The following is a 16,258-nucleotide window of genomic DNA, read 5'->3' as shown; positions in this document are numbered from 1 at the left end:
GTTTGTTGTGCGCCTTTACGAGTGACTTCGTCGTTTCCGATTATTTTTATCATCGTGTTTTACTGGGAATGAAAGAGCGAACGCGGTACTTAGCGGGGAATGAAAGACGCGAGGAGGAAAGCGGAGGAGACGGGTGCAGCGGAACCATGAAGCGAAAGCGTGAGAAGCATAGTACGGCGACGATGGCTGCGAGATGGCACCAGAGTAGCACGCGTCATAGAGTTTCCTACAAAAATTTTGTAGGAAACTGTATGGCACGCGTCGTCTGGGAGGTCTGTCTGCGGCGGCTGCTGTGAATTTCGCCCACGTGTCACCTACGCGTTGCCTCTCGCAATCCCCAGATTAGAGAGGCAGTCGCGCCACACTTTTCGCTCCGTTTTCAATGTGCCGCACGAAACAGATTGGTCGCGCCAGCCAATATATCGCGAACTGAAAATTTTGCATTAGGAAGCATCGTAATCGTCGGTGAATTTTCTTTTATTTATGTACATAAGCTTAACTCGAAGCCGCACAACTTTTATAGTACTAACTTCGTATAGCTGTCTAAAAATTTTCTATCGCAATCGATGATTTGCTTTTGGGACGAAACTGCGACTTTTTTATAACGTAAAGTAGTTCAAACCGGTTTGAATAGTTTTTGCTAAACCGAAATGGAAACCGGAAGAAAAAAACTTTAGTTCGACACTGTCCTAGCAGCATCTCTAAAATATATCGCGGCAACACTGGATTCCCGGTATTCGTGCACTTGGCGTCTAGGCACACTGTGTATCCGCGCTTCCTTTCGCGTAACCATTGTTTGGCTTCGCTGTACCGTCGATGTAGGCAAGTCATCGTTTTTGCATTTTCGCGCTCAGACCGTACACTAATTGGTACTGCTGAGCACAATACCCCACAGGCTCTGCCTCCAAGACACATCAAGCCAAGTGACATGTCGGTCGCCTTCGCACAACAACAGAAAGGGCGGCATAACCCAAGTCCAGCTCAGATACAAAAGGTTGGAATTTTCTTTCGATATTCAGGTTGCCAAGACTTATAAAATATGTTAAGCAGTGCACCAACTTCAACGTAAAGTGCTAGAATCATGCCAGCGGCTTGTATTTCTTGAAAGACAGTTAGTTGGCGTAGCATTTTGCAAGCGCATTCATTATGTGCATAGTGTTCTGACAGGCACGTTATGCGGTTCTTTTAAACGACCATAAAGTGCATGGTGTAATTGTTCGTTCTGTTTCTAGTAAGTGCCGCTGTGTGCGTGTCTAGTAAAGAGTTTCGGTACTAGAAGGCATGTGCTGTCACGCTTTAAGTGCCTGAGGTTTGAAACCAATATGGCAACAACACATCGGGACAGATAATTCCTCAAACTTCAACACTTTTCGATAACTGTGCAAGTGTTGCTCTGTGCATGACCCGTAAAAAACTTCGGTACCAGAAGGCATGCGTTGTCTACCCTGAAGTGCTTCTGATTTGAAACCAGTGTAGCAGCAACACATCATGAGAAAATGCGCTCCGCTTCTGCGGTTTTCAATAATTCCGCCTCTTCCCCCCCCCTTTTTTTTTTGCTGTAGATGCTGGATGAAAATAGCCAGTTAATACAAGCCATTGTCGACTATCAGAACAAAGGGAAGGCTTCAGAATGTCTGCAGTGAGTATGCATTTTCACGCAATGCTTTCGTGTTGCAAATGTGTCGCATGTGTTCAAGGCGCACCACTATTCTAATGTTGAACGCACATGTTTTCTCTGTTTTGCAAATGTGCCGCGTGCGTACAATAATAATAATATTTGGGGTTTTACGTGCCAAAACCACTTTCTGATTATGAGGCACGCCGTAGTGGAGGACTCCGGAAATTTCGACCACCTGGGGTTCTTTAACGTGCACCTAAATCTAAGTACACGGGTGTTTTCGCATTTCGCCCCCATCGAAATGCGGCCGCCGTGGCCGGGATTCGATCCCGCGACCTCGTGCTCAGCAGCCCAACACCATAGCCACTGAGCAACCACGGCGGGTCGCGTGCGTACAAGGAACACGAATATTCTAATGTTTAACGCACTTCTCTGTTTTGCAGTTGGGTTTTTAAAAAAAACTGTGTGGCTTGCTTTCTGCCTTATAGGTATCAGCAAATTTTGCACAGAAATCTAGTCTACTTGGCATCAGTGGCAGACGCTGGTCCTGTGGTGCAGGCATCTATTGTAAGTATCGTTTTGGGGCACTATAGGGACCATATTTATTTATTTTGTGATATTGTCAATCCCATCAGTGATTTTTGCAGGAGTGGGTTAGAAGGGTCTGTAGACATTGTAGTACAGGCATTTACATAAAGAATACAAAAGAGTACTTAGTGGGTGTAAAGGATAATGGACCTATGTTAACAGCAATAAGTATGACAAAAACATAACGCACAATCAACTTATTTCAATTTCATATGATGTTTTGCAAAAAGAGAAAAAAATTGATGGCATCATCTGTAATTTCACATCAGATTTCCAAAAACACTTGGTAATTAAAACAGTGATAAACACAATGTTGATGACATCACTTAGTCGTGGCTGACAGTACTGTTGGGCCAGCAAATTCAACAAATTTGTCAACAGTGGGCTGTGCGACTACCGTCTGGGCTAAAGCATTCCAGTCGCAAACAGCTCGCGGGAAGACCGAAAAGCTAAATGTATTGTTAGTGCAAGAATATTCTTGGAGTGTAAGGTAATGCTTGTGATGGGTTTCTATGGATGTGTTATAGGAAATATAGGTGTTAAAATCCACATTAATCTTATTATGCAGGATGAGATACAAAAATTTGAGTACAGCATTGCACGACTGCTTAGTGTATGAAGGCTGATCTCGGATAGCATCTGAGTAGGAGAGTCGGTGCGCCTATATCGGTTACAGATAAAATGTGCGGCTTTTCGCTGGACAGCCTCAAGAGTAGCTATTTGATTATGGGCAAAGGGAAACCACGTCGCTTTCGCATATTCTAAGACAGGACGTATGAATGTCACATAGGCCAAGAGCTTAGCTTCCATCGTAGAGCATCGAAGGGCCCGGTTTAAGAACATAAGCTTTCGCATCGCTTTGCTTGCTACGTGCTCTACATGAGCCGACCATCCTAAGTCTGATATAACGCCCAAGTACTTATACTGAGTGACTGTGTAAAGTATAGTATTACATAAGTTACATAAGTTACATATTACATAAGTAAAGTTAGTATTACATACAGCCGTATGTAAAGGTAAGCTTGGATTCCTTTTGTGTTACTGACATTGAAGCTGTTTTATCGAAGTTGAAGGCCATTTGCCAATTTTCACACCATTGGGCTATCAAAGAAAAATTCTTATTAAGACTAGTTTGGTGTTGTCGGTTTAGTACTTCTCTATGCAATACGCAGTCGTCTGCAAATTACCCAATCTTGAATTCAACCTGATTAGTTATGTCATTTATGAATGAAAGGAACAGGATAGAGGCCAAAACGGAACCCTGGGGTACACCAGAAAGTACTGGCACAGTTTCAGAAGTGTGGGAGCCTAAGTGAACAAACTGGTGGCGGTCAGATAAGTCATTGCTAATCCAACGAAAAATTGGCCCATCTCCTAGTATATGTTTAAGCTTTAGAAGTAGTTTAGTATGGCAGACATGATCAAAGGCCTTTGAGAAGTCTAGGTAAATTACATCTATTTGTTTCTGGTCGTGAATTGCTTTGGCGAAATCGTGTAGGATCTCAACAAGTTGGGTAACGGTAGACAGACCAGTCCTGAAGTCATGTTGGCTGCGATGGAGGACATTGTTTGCCTCAATGAACTCTGTAACGGATTTTAAGATATGTTCCAAGATTTTACAGCATGTACATGTGAAAGAAATAGGCCTACAATTTCACTGACACGAAATATCGCCTGATTTGTAGACGGTCATTGTTTTAGCAATTTTCCATTCTGCTGGAATATATATCTGTGCTGCTGAGATGCCATGACAACACCAGATTGTATTTCATGTTAAGTTTGTTCTTGAGGCCTAAGTTATTAAGGTTATGCAATATCGCCCGTTATGGAGCCTTGTATACGAATAAAAGATGTTGCTGTATGTTTCATTTTAATACCAGCAATAAAGCTGCAATGGACCGTAAAGTTAGTGTTCTTATATGTTGTATTGGTGCAGTGCACTTGTGCTGGTTGCACTCAGCTGCTCTGATGTTTGTAGTCACAAGCATTTAAACTGTGGCAGCAACCAAGGTACACCCTGTCACAAAAGCTTTTACAGAACTTCACAGAATCTTGAGATAATGCAACATTTGGTTGTAACTAATGCATTGATCCTCGAATCAAAAAGTCCAGTGCATGATTTTTGTACCAGTACTACATTTCTAATCTATATTCCAGGTTGAGGGGTGAAGTTTCAAACCAGTTTAAGTTTTCATGCGTGAAATAATATCCGAGTGTTCCGTTATTTACTGACCGCTGCAAGACAGCCAGACTTAGCCTGTTTCACAAAATTTAGCACCATAATCAACATCTTCATTTTCTCCTTATATTTCCACCAGTGTTTGTACCACAGCAGCTTGACAGTGCACACAAAGCTCTTATTTGCCATTGTAAAACAGTGAAGCATTTTAATTCATCTTTACCAAAGATTTGCCATTTATAGAATGACCTTCCAAGTGACATCATAAGCATCACTGATTTATCCAAGTTTAAGGAAACTATAACAAATATTTTTAGTTTTGCGTAGCGATAGTGTTATTTGTGGTTTCCAATGGTTGCTGATAACAATTCATGATCAAGCACTTTTGTTGAACTGTGCTTATTCTTTCGTTTCCTGTTTCAAACTGTTGCAACCTCCCATTATTTCTGATTATGCCTTTTGGTTTCCCTTGGTTTTGTAATTGTACTCTTTTCTCGAACTTTTGTTCTGTTCTTTCTTATTTCAAAAGTTTGTACCTGTTGTATGTACTGATTTGTGTATGTAGCTTGCCTACACCCCCCCCCCCCCCCCCTGTAATGCTGTGAGGCCCTGAGGGCATAATAAATGAAATGTTTGGAAATTGGACTTCTGAAATGTAGGACAGCTTGCTATGCATGAAATGCCCAGCTGGCTTTCCCGTACTAAGTATTACAGCCTGGATTCACTGATTTTCACTTACCTTCATGAGGCTGGGGGATGGAACATATGCATCAAATTAAGTAAAGCACAGTTGGTCAGAGGCAGGAATCCAAAATTTCCATACAAACAGTCCGTAGCAGTTTTCACTGAAACAGGCAGTGGCTATTGCTGGTGGTTGGTTCATACCTGTAGAAAATGCTGGGCCTATGCAGAATTTTCGAAGCAGCATAAAAACTTTCTATGTCCATTTGGCAAGCTAAAATTTGTTATATACTTATACGTACTCGGTTTTGTCTATTCTCTATGGCAGTTCTTGCCTGAACTTTTTTAGTCAACCTTGCTCGCAGTCTTTTTTTTTTACGTTTATGTAGTGGTTGTTTACAGAGTTTTATTCATCTGAAACTTTTTTGTAATGTGTCAGCATTTGGAAATCATTTCACTATTTCGAGCAAGATGTCTAGTTCTTGGGCATGCTTGCTTTTCCTGCTTGTGTCTGACCTCCTGTGAGAGCCATAGCTACTCATGAAGCCACTGCTACTTTTTGGTTACTTGTGCAGGCAAGACTTTATTGCTGAAAGCCAGTAAACCTAAACATGCACAGTATAATCGTTTAGTCTGGAAAGCTGGTAGCGCACCCGCAGCGGTGGCTTGGTGGCTATTGTGTTCTGCTGCTGAGCATGAGGTCGCATGTTTGATCCTTGGCCACATATTGACGGAGGTGAAATACAGAAACACTTTTACACAGATTTATGTGCACGTTGAAAACTCCAGGTGATCAAAATTAATCCAAAGTCATCCACTACAGCATTTCTTGTAACCCTCTGTGCAGTTTTGGAACATTAAACCACACAATTAGATTTTTTAAACTAGTAGGGCTCCTGACGCTGAAAACTTCTAGAGCTTCATGGTAGAGAGAAATGATGGCAAGATCAGGCTGCTTCTTGCTGTTTATCTATCGCAGCCACCACCATGTGGACCAGGAGGTCCTGATCAAGGAGGCAGCCCTGCACCAGGTGGTCTCATGCCTGGCCAACAGTCATATGGCCCATCTATGCAGTCACAGCAGCAAACAGCTCCAGGTAGTTGTCGCATAAATTAAACTTGCTATGTAGCCCTGTGTCCCCAACTGCTTTGCACTTTCTTGAGCAATGCATATGTCAAGCCTTTGGGCATGTTGTATGCATTGCTGGAAAGATTGTTAGAGGTCTATTACTTGTCTAGACTATGTGATGTGGGCTGTTTTTTATATTTAATCACTTTGTGTGACCAGAGGTAGTGTAGGCAGTATGCTATAGTTCTTTTTTTGTCTGGCATAGCTTCTTTTTGTAACTTCAGTGAAGCAGACCAATTTTTTATCTACCTCAGAATAGCACGAAGCTACAAAGGAAGCCGATACGGGTTTCTCAGAAAGAAAGCGTTGTTGAAGAAAAATTCATCCTGGTCTGAAGATGGAGGGTAATTTTTTACTTTCATGAAACTTGCTCAACCTTGTGCATTTCCACAGAACTTGTTTACAGTATTCTTTGTACCAACATTGGAATCATTAATTCATCCTCACTCTGTGACCTGGTTAGCTGCCATAGTAGAGTGACTGCTCCCGAAAGGCATTGGTCTTGGGTTAAATTCCCTCCTTTCTTTCTGTGTAACCAATATAGATTTCTCTAAATTTGTGCTACTCTGAGCTGAATGACAAATTTTTCCTTATCATGAAGCTTTCCCAAGCATTAGGATTTCCACAGAACTGATTTTCCACATTCAGTATCCTTGCGCTTTGAGTTGTCGATTTCAGCCTTACCTCCTAGTTAGCTCGGATGGTAAAGCTACCGCAGTGGAAAAGCGTTGGTCTTAGGTTTGATTCCACAACCAGGATGAATTTTTTTAACATTTTACAGCATGGTGTATCATTAAAGTCCTTAGTTTTCTGGTTTTATAGCTTTTCACTTTCAGGAGGTAAAAAATTGGCAAGTTTTAAAAAAGAAAACTGGGTAAAAATTTGAGCTTTTGCATTCTGGCACGAAAACTAAGGAGAAATCGGTGGTTTTGTTTTCTTACAGACCAAAACTTGGAATTTGTCTGGTAACTTTTACTAATGACTCATTTTTCTTTCCATGCTTATTCCCATTGATAGTCCGCTATTGACGGTTGCAAATTTGCATTTTGCCACTTTTCTAGCACTCCGAGACAGCTAGTGCCATTTATTGGGTTATATTTAGGAAATATTTAATCGGTATCAGTTTTCATTTTCCGCCATGCGTGGATTTTCAAAACACCTATGGAAAAGGGGCACAGTCGGCGCTAGTGGCACTCTTAGTTTCCCAGATCGCGTTAGCACCGTGCATCTGCGTGCAAGTTTTTGGGCTTTGAAAGCAGCATATGTGTAAGGCAGCTTCGGTTTGTCGTATTTCACAGCAGATTATTGCTTTTTTCGCTGAACGGTTTCAAAGTTGTCGTGTGCTGATATATAGATATCCTGAGTGTTCTAAAGGTCGCAGTTCTTATCTGCAGGGTCTTAACATCCTTCCGTAGGGATAATTTGCTGGCCACCGTACAGGGAGTTTTGCACGAAAAGACAGCGGGCAGTCGACCTTGGTATCGCGCGTCACTAGAGTTAATGGTTTCTTTTATATCTCAAGAAATTTTTTACATAGAAAGATAATTGCTGGAGTATTGCACTGGTCCTTTGCGTTGCAAATGCATATTCTGAAATTTTTTAAGGTCTTTCTGTGTAAAGCAACAATGATGTTACTGTATACTTTTCTTCTACAAAATATTAATTTAGATATCTTCTTTTCTTTTTCAAGTTCTTTATAATAAGATTGTTTTTTAGGATTAATGCCTTTTGGAAAGAGGATTTCTTCCTCATCGATTTGATACCATACACTTTGGTATCAAGCTTGCTCTGTGATAGAAAGAAAAGTATTTACGAGACTACCCAAGAACTGTTGCTTTTCCCAAGGGCAGGAAAGTGTTAACACAAACAGTGGTCTACCTTTGGACACGATCGTTTTATTTACACAAGCGAAACCACTCGCAGGAACCTTTAATGGCAAAGAGCTGCTCGCAAATAACGTGACAAACTCATCTCCATAAGTCCTCGCCAGGTATTAATATATTCAAAAGAAACCACATAACTAATAACCGCAAATATAGAGAAGGGTTTGGCCATATGTTCTTTACTTTGTTCTCTGCACATTTTGACTAAGAAAAGTGTAGTACAAAAGGTATTGCACATGGCCAGGCATGCTTTGCAGGAGATGTGATGCTTTTCCTTATCTTACAAGCCCTTGTTGACACACATGTGTTTTGGGAGCATTCCTGTGTTGATCCTAGACTTGTCAGTCCTTTCTTCCTTGTCTGTTGTGATCTTTTGAAAATTAATGGAATACCAACAAGACAAATCAGCCACCCTTCTTTGAACGCAATATAGTAGGGTAAACATCCTTTCAACGCCATAGCTGCCATTCGCTATGCAGAGCAATGTCTGAGATCCATTGATTCTCTTCCTTGCGCATTACCACAGTTTACATGTTAGTGACATGTGGGAAATAGTACAATGCAATGTGCCATTGCTGTATTTATAGAAATGCTGCTACTAAAAAAGCAACAAGCTTTTGTTCACTTGACTCCGGTAGGCACTGAATATATTAAGTTTCTATAACTGTCGGTATTTTGCTGGCTGTTAGTGCAAACGAGGGCATATTCAATATTCATATTGTAAAGGCATTTATTAGTCACCGGTGTTTGAGACCGACCATTAGAGCAGGGCATGTACTCCCCACTAGGAAGTGCTGGAGAGGTTGGCCCACTGTAGCGTACTTCTGCTTTGCTACAGTTACTCCTGGGAACGAAAATGGAGCCATCCGGTGACCTAATAGCTCCTCACTATGAGTGAATCATAGTACGGCTCGAGGCGCTCGATGTTGACGTCGTCTCGTCCATGACAGCACATGTCCAAAGACAGTTCAATGGATTCGATCACATAGTTGACGGGGGGTGTGCATTTCACGACATGGTAGGGCCCTTTATGCTTGGGTAGTAGTTTTGAAGAGGGCCCAGGTGCAGCAGAAGGAGCCAGGAGCCGCACAAGCGCTCCAGGAAGGAAGGTGGGTGCAGAAGTGATGTCACTGTGAGTGCTTTTCTGGCGCTGTTGGTCATTGGAGGTAAAGGCCCGAGCAAGATCGCGGCACTCTTCAGCATGTCTTCCAGTGGCAGAAGTAGGCGCACATTCAGATGTATCCGGCTGGTATGGTAGAATTGTGTCGATGGTGTGTGACGGGTACGAACCGTAGAGTAAGAAAAAGGGTGAAAAGCCCTCTGAGTAGCGGTGTTTTACACGTAGACCGTGAAGGGCAGAATGACATCCCTATTTGTGTGGTTGGAGGCGACGTACGTGGCAAGCATGTCGCCGAGCGTACGGTTGAAGCATTCCGTAAGGCCATTGGTTTGAGGATGGTACGCCGTAATTGTACGATGAACAACATGGCCCTCTTTAAGAATGGCTTCAACTACTTTGGACAGGAAGACATGTCTGCGATCACTGAGCAATTCCTGAGGGGGCCCATGACGCAGGATGAATCGACAAAGCAGGAAGGAGGCAACATCGCGTGCTGTAGCTGCTGGGAGGGCGACAGTTTCGGCGTATGGCGTGAGGTAGTCAACCGCCACAATGGCCCAGCGGTTTCCAACCAATGTCGGGGGAAGGGGTTCATACAAATCGATGCCGATGTGCCCAAATGGCCAGGTAGGGCAAGGTAAATGTTGCAGACTGGCTGGCAAGAGGAGGGGAGATTTCCAGCACTGACAATTAGGGCACGAGCAAACGAACTTCTGAACGCAGCTGTACATCCCTTACCAGTAGTACCGCTGTAGAAGGCGCGGGTATGTTTTGAAAACTACCGAGTGTGCACCCTGTGGATCGGCGTGGAAAGCTGCACATTTCTCGAAACGCAGGCCGTGAGCTACTACTAACAACCACTGGCGTCTGTCGCAGTTACGATTGCATCGATGAGGCAGGTTGTCGTGAATGCAGAAATGGCAAGTTTGACAATGCAATGTGCGAGTGGTTGGTTGTGCTGATGAACCAGAAAGCAAGTCTATAAGGAAGGCAATCCAACTGCCCTTGCGCTGCTCAGAAGTGATGGTGGTAAGGTCGAGTGAAGAAACGGTAAACTGGGATAGTAAGCAGCAGGCATTGTCATCAGGTAAGGGAGAGCGCAAGAGGGCTTCGGCGTCAAAATGCTGGCGTCCGCTGTGGTACAGCACACGGATATCGCAGTCTTGCAGGTGAAGTGCCCATCGGGCAAGATGGCCTGAGGGATCTTTCAAGGACGACAGCCAACGTAGTGCATGGTGGTCCGTGACTACATCAAATTTTCGGCCATACAAATAACCTACGTACCTACGGCCATACCTAACCTAGAATTGTCAGCTGCCAAGTTGCAAACCGGCACTTTAGGTTTAGTTGTAGGCCAGCGTTTGTTAAACACGTCAAAACACACCGGAGTCGTTGAAGGTGCGTGGTAAAGTCGGGAGCGAAAACTACATTGTTGTCAAGATAGCACAAACGTGTGCCACTTCAAGTCATGTAGAACTGTGTCCATCATGCGCTCGAATGTTGTCGGTGCATTACGAAGTCCAAAAGGCATTGCGTCAAATTCGTATTCGCTGTCGAGTGTGACAAAAGCTGTCGTCGGCCAATCGGCATCTGCCATCGGTACTTGCCAATACCCTGAGTGCGAATCTAGAGAAGAAAAGAATTCTGCGCCTTGTAGACTGTCAGTCACTTCGTCTATGCCCGGGAGAGGGTAGGCGCACCTGCGAGTGATCATGTTGAGGCACCGGTAGTCCACACAGAACCACACAGAACCATCTTTCTTCGTAACAAGGACGACAGGAAATGCCCATGGACTGTTAGAAAGTCGTATCACCTTGCGGCGAAGCATGGCGTCGACTTGGGCCTGTATTCTGAAACATTCGCCTTCCGCAAAACTGTCGCCTTGACCACACTTCTGCCAACGGCGTGCGTTGATTGGCAGTTTTAGCAAAACCGGAAAATAAACAGTGCCATCTAGTAGTTCTGGTCCGTGTCATTTAACTCTACCATCCTGGAACTCCTCACTCGGACGCTACCTTCCACCATGCCAGATGCCGACCAGCAGACGCTCCCGTCGCCACCTGTTTTCTGCGCTGCCGCTATTCGCCAGTGGGATACTACCATCTTCAGCAGGACAGGCGGCTATGACCTTGAAGATTAGCTTGCGTCCTAAGAGTGGGTGAGCGCTCATAACAAATAGGATGAATCGACCAAGCTAACCGTTGTTTTCTATCTCACGGACGTGGCCAACCTCTGGTTCAAGAACCACGAGGCAGATTTCCGAACATGGGCTACGTTCAAGGCGGCTTTTGCATCAGTATTTAATCGTCCCGCCATCTGCAAACTTCAAGCCGAGCAGCGTTTGCACCCACGCACAGGATACGGGTGAAACATTCGCCAGTTACATACATAGAGGACGTTTGTCGATCTATGTAAATGCGTCAATGCCACCATGTCTGAAGCGGACCGTATTAAGCACATCGTGAAAGGAATTGATGATGCCTTCCAAATGCTACTGGCCATGAACCCGAACACTGTTGCTGACGTTATCACCCTCTGTCAGAGCGATGGCGAACAAACAGCTAGCTTTGACGCGGCCTCCTCCTACAACCGGCGCGTCAATCTCCAGCCTGGCCATTGGTTCCGACCAAGCGTTGCTGATCACGCAGATCAAGGCCTTTGTCCGCGAAGAGGTCGCACGACAGCTCTCTGGTACCCTTCTCCCAGGTGCCCACTTGTCCTTTGCCATCTGCTCTGTGCAACATCATTCAACAAGAAATTGCGGATACACCACCGGTTGCTCCCCAGCAGCCTCTTGCGGCCGCTCCGCTAACTTATGCTGCGGTAACTGCCAGGCCATGCCAAGAGTCAGTATGACCCTTTCAGCAGCTTGTGCGCCGCCCTTCTCATCCCATCTCTTGGGCCGGCCCTCCTATTGCCAACCCGTGGCGCACTCATGACAATCGGCCTGTGCTTTGCATGTAGGTATCCCGAACACATCGCAAGGTTCTGCCGCCGGGTGCAAACAATCGACAGTGATCTCCGGGCACCTTGTTATCCGGTTGACTCCAAAGTAAACTACACTCCATCCGACCCACCGCCACCTCATACTCTGACTGATCGATATAAAGGAGGTTTATTACATGACGGGCCGATGACGGGTAGAGCGCCAAACAGTTATATGAGGATGCATCAGAATTAAGAGACCAATGTTGTCCTCACAAGGGCTCAGTGCTCAGCTGCCAGAGTGCTTGCTGTCTTGGCAGTCACTGAGTGCACGTCTCTGTACGTTTGCTGAAAATAGACTCTGCGGGGCGAGACATTAAACTACTCATAAAACTTAAGTCCACTCCTTATTGGGTGCAAGGACACATGTGGTGCCATCTTCTGAAAGTGCGCTGATGACATGGTGTGCGGGATAACGCGTGGCGTGCTCCTCATAGTTTGGTACCGGCTCTCAAATGAGCCACCACATAGCCACCATCATGTACAAGTGCCTATGATGTAAAGGAAGTTGGTAACTGTGAAGTAACTTGTCCTGAGCAAACTGTGAACACAGAACATGCCGTATCTTTACAAAATTCGGTATGTAGCCACAGTGTGTGGTTGTTGCGAAGAAGTCTGCCACGCCAATTTTTCTTGCATGACAGAAGCAAAATATATTCATGCTGTACAACTTTCTGTAAAACAGCAGCCAATGTCATCTCGGTGTAGTCATCGTACAGATTTTCAATTAGTGTTCTTACATAGGCATCAATCCTATGTTACCATATTTTCGTACTTTGAATGGTACCGCTTGTGTGCTTAGTATTTCTTTTTTCTTTAGTTGGAACAAATTTTTTCAAGATCACCTGTGCAAGATAACACAACTGTTTGTTCAGGTGAAATATATGAAGAGGCAAACATCACTTGCCCGATCAATTGAAATGGCCATGTGGCTAATTAAAATATGCACTAATATACATTTTAAATTATCCACTTGTTCAAATTTCAAAATTTTAACTGATACGCTGTGAGGTCATGTTTGCCTAAGAGAGATCCTGAGAGTAGCATCACTTTCAAGACATTCGTCCCCAAAATGTGCTAAAATATGTGTCGATGTTGCAGTTAACACTGTCCTGAACTATTAACTATTAAAAGGAACACCAATATATTTTGTACCAGATTTTTGAGATGCATGTGTCAAAATTGATGCTAGTCTTGGGACCTTGTTAACCAGGCATGACTTCACAACTGCTCAATTTCACAATTTCAACATGTAACATAAAGTGAGCAATTAAAAAGTAAATTAATGAATATTTTAAATTATAGCTACCTGGAATTCCAATTTGCCATGCAAATGTCTGCACCTTCCTATAACTTCTAAACAAGCTGAATTGCACTTTTGAGGTGATTAAAAATGTCTCCAACGAAAAGATGAATGAGTGAATAAATGAATAAATAAATAAATAAACACCGTATATTGCACCTAAATTTACATGCTTGATATACGACTTCATGCCAGAAAAATGAGGGGAGCAGACAGGACAAGGTGCGCAACGTGCGGTTTTTGTGCCATTTTTCTTGCACTTTTCTTTTTCATGAATTCATTGTGATGTTCGGGGAGAAGCAGTGTATGAGCACGTCGCATGAGGAGATAGGGAGCATTCCTCTGCACTATGTGAAGGCTGGTTGGGTTCTCCATTAGCCAGAAAGATTGACAACCCTTGTTCTAGGTAAAGGTTGTGATTTATAGAATTTTGGCTTTGAAGCTATATGGAATGTTGCACAGACTGGCTGCTGCAGTTTATTATGCAGTCTCCGGTGATGACTTGCTTGATTAGGCAGTTGTAATGTTCACCCTCTGTAGTATGGTAGTTGGGCTGGAGTTGTCTGTCTGTTTTCAAGGCGGGCCTGGAGCTGGACAGCAGCCTCCCATGGGGGGCCATGGGATGTCGGGCTATGGGCGATCTGGGCCCCCTCCACCATCCTCTGGTATGGTCAGTCAGCAGCAGCCTATGCCAGCACAGCAGCCGCACCACCAATCGGTGAGGCTTTTATTTATTTGAATGCCAAGCATTCTTTGCTTCATACCAGGCACTTTGTGCTATGGCTCTGTCTCACCTCATTTTGTCCTCTTCAACAACAAAACGCCGGAAATGCTGGGATAATAGTCAACCTTATTGCTGCGTTTCATGTGCATCATGTCGCATAGCAACAAGTTTCATATAAAAGGCAAGATCATGCCAATTTTTCGAGATCGTGCCAGGGTGAGATGGCCACCTTTGCCCACCCCCCTTGGAACCGCCACTGCTGTTAATGCATGCCAAGAGGAAACATTGCCAAATTATGTACAGACAGTGCTACAAACTAAGCATGGGATGAATAGCATATAGTCTCTGCAAGCAATGCGATTGGTAGCGAGATGAGTGACCTGATTCAATACCTTGGCAGTGCAAGGCCTGCCAAGGTATTTGGCAGTACAAATCGCGAGCGGCAACGATAGTAGCCATGTTTACACTGATACGTTATTAAAAGTGTACCCTATTCATACGCAGACGCTTGTAACACAGCTAAGAAATTCACCCACCCCTAGCGGAAACCAGCCGTATTAGGATAGTGGTGAAGACAAATGCTGTAGTTTCCGTAGCATGCCGGCCATGTGTTTCTATGTCACTGGCAGCTAAGCGCACCCATCTGATTCTGACCCCTCAAAGTGGTCATCGCTACGTTATTGCCGCAAACTTGCTTATATTAACAATATTATTCATTACTGATACAGAAGAAACTGTTTCAATGCACGTAATGTACTCACGAAAAGAAGAAAAAAAAAACGCATTCGGCACGTTTGGCTTGCTCCACCGGCCGCCATTTTTGTTTTGGTGTCCTGCAGCAAACGCAGGACGACAATTTTTTTTTTATTTTCGCGGGAAATTGTACCCGCGTATGATCGCACCCCTGATTTTGCGTCAATTTCTTTGACATAAAAGTGTGATCATTATGCAAGTAAATACGGTATTCGCCCTCAAGTTCTAGCACGGATTATAAAGGGAAACTAAAAGCAAATACTGAGTCAACGGGGACTGTTTACATACCCTACCAGAAACCTTGCAATGCTTGTTTCGTGCCAAGAAAAGATTTGGTTTACGAGAAATTTGCATCTGAATAGTCCGAATACCTTCTTTGAAATTCAAATCTCCTTCCACCCAACCGAGGTAGCGGTGACATTGCATACGCCATCACTACACTTTGGTGCCGTTGGTAAGTAAAACAGTGTCCGACAGATGGCGGTACCGAGCCAAGACAGATAGTTGAATTCTCAGCTACTTACAGTTTGTGCGATTTTCGCGAGCCTACAAAACCAGTGCAGGGTCAAGCGAAAACGAAACCTTTCGGCTGCCCGCATCATTTTCAAGGGCAATTTAATGAGTTCAATTTTCTAAAGATGAGATAGAACTGGACAAGTAGCATTTTATTTCACCTTATACAATACAAGAATGTTTTTGCAACGAGTAGTTGAGTACTAATGACAGAATTTAACTGAGGAATGTTTCTGTCATTGGGCAAGTGCTTGAAATGTCCCGGGGGAGTCTCTAACCATGTCCTGCATTTACCTCAATTGCTCAATTATTAAGGCCCTGTTCGTGATAATGTCGACACCTTAGAGATTCTCGGGTACTAGGGCACTAATCTATCACATTAGCTTGACATAGTATTTGCCTTTAGTGTCCCTTTAAAGACTTCCTCTCATCTTGCATTCAGTTCACATCTGTCAATGTTCTAATTCTAACTCTTCAATGGCTCAAGTCACATCTGGTGTACTGCAGGGGAGTGTGCTTGGTACCTTGCTCTTTCTAATATTTATTAATGATTTACCCATTTGTGTATCTTCCCAAATTGGACAGTTCACTGACAACCGTGTTGTGTACTGAGCCATTAAAAGTGATACTGACCACCAGTCGTTACGAAATGACCTTGATTCAATTAACACTCGGTGTTCATGGCTAATGACCGTAAACCACTTTAAGACAAAGCTTGTCTCCTTTACAAGGAATTCTTACCACATCCTAACCACATACACTCTTAATGACAACAGTTGAGA

General features: G+C 43.8%; 1 protein-coding gene across 1 annotated transcript in view; it reads left to right on the top strand.

The window, feature by feature from the left end:
- The first annotated feature begins 660 nt into the window (after positions 1–660).
- Positions 661–16,258, top strand: part of LOC135915990 (protein SSXT-like) — a 54,828-nt gene continuing 39,230 nt past the window's right edge. The window contains exons 1-5 of the mRNA XM_065449179.1: positions 661–994; positions 1,563–1,639; positions 2,107–2,185; positions 6,046–6,163; positions 14,065–14,204. Coding sequence (XP_065305251.1) covers positions 929–994; positions 1,563–1,639; positions 2,107–2,185; positions 6,046–6,163; positions 14,065–14,204 — 480 coding nt within the window. The 5' untranslated portion in view covers positions 661–928. The remainder of the gene's footprint in view (positions 995–1,562; positions 1,640–2,106; positions 2,186–6,045; positions 6,164–14,064; positions 14,205–16,258) is intronic.

The sequence above is a fragment of the Dermacentor albipictus genome, chromosome 1 (assembly GCF_038994185.2).
Source record: "Dermacentor albipictus isolate Rhodes 1998 colony chromosome 1, USDA_Dalb.pri_finalv2, whole genome shotgun sequence".
Lineage (NCBI taxonomy): Eukaryota > Metazoa > Arthropoda > Arachnida > Ixodida > Ixodidae > Dermacentor > Dermacentor albipictus.
This window is presented reverse-complemented; position numbering and strand designations above follow the sequence as displayed.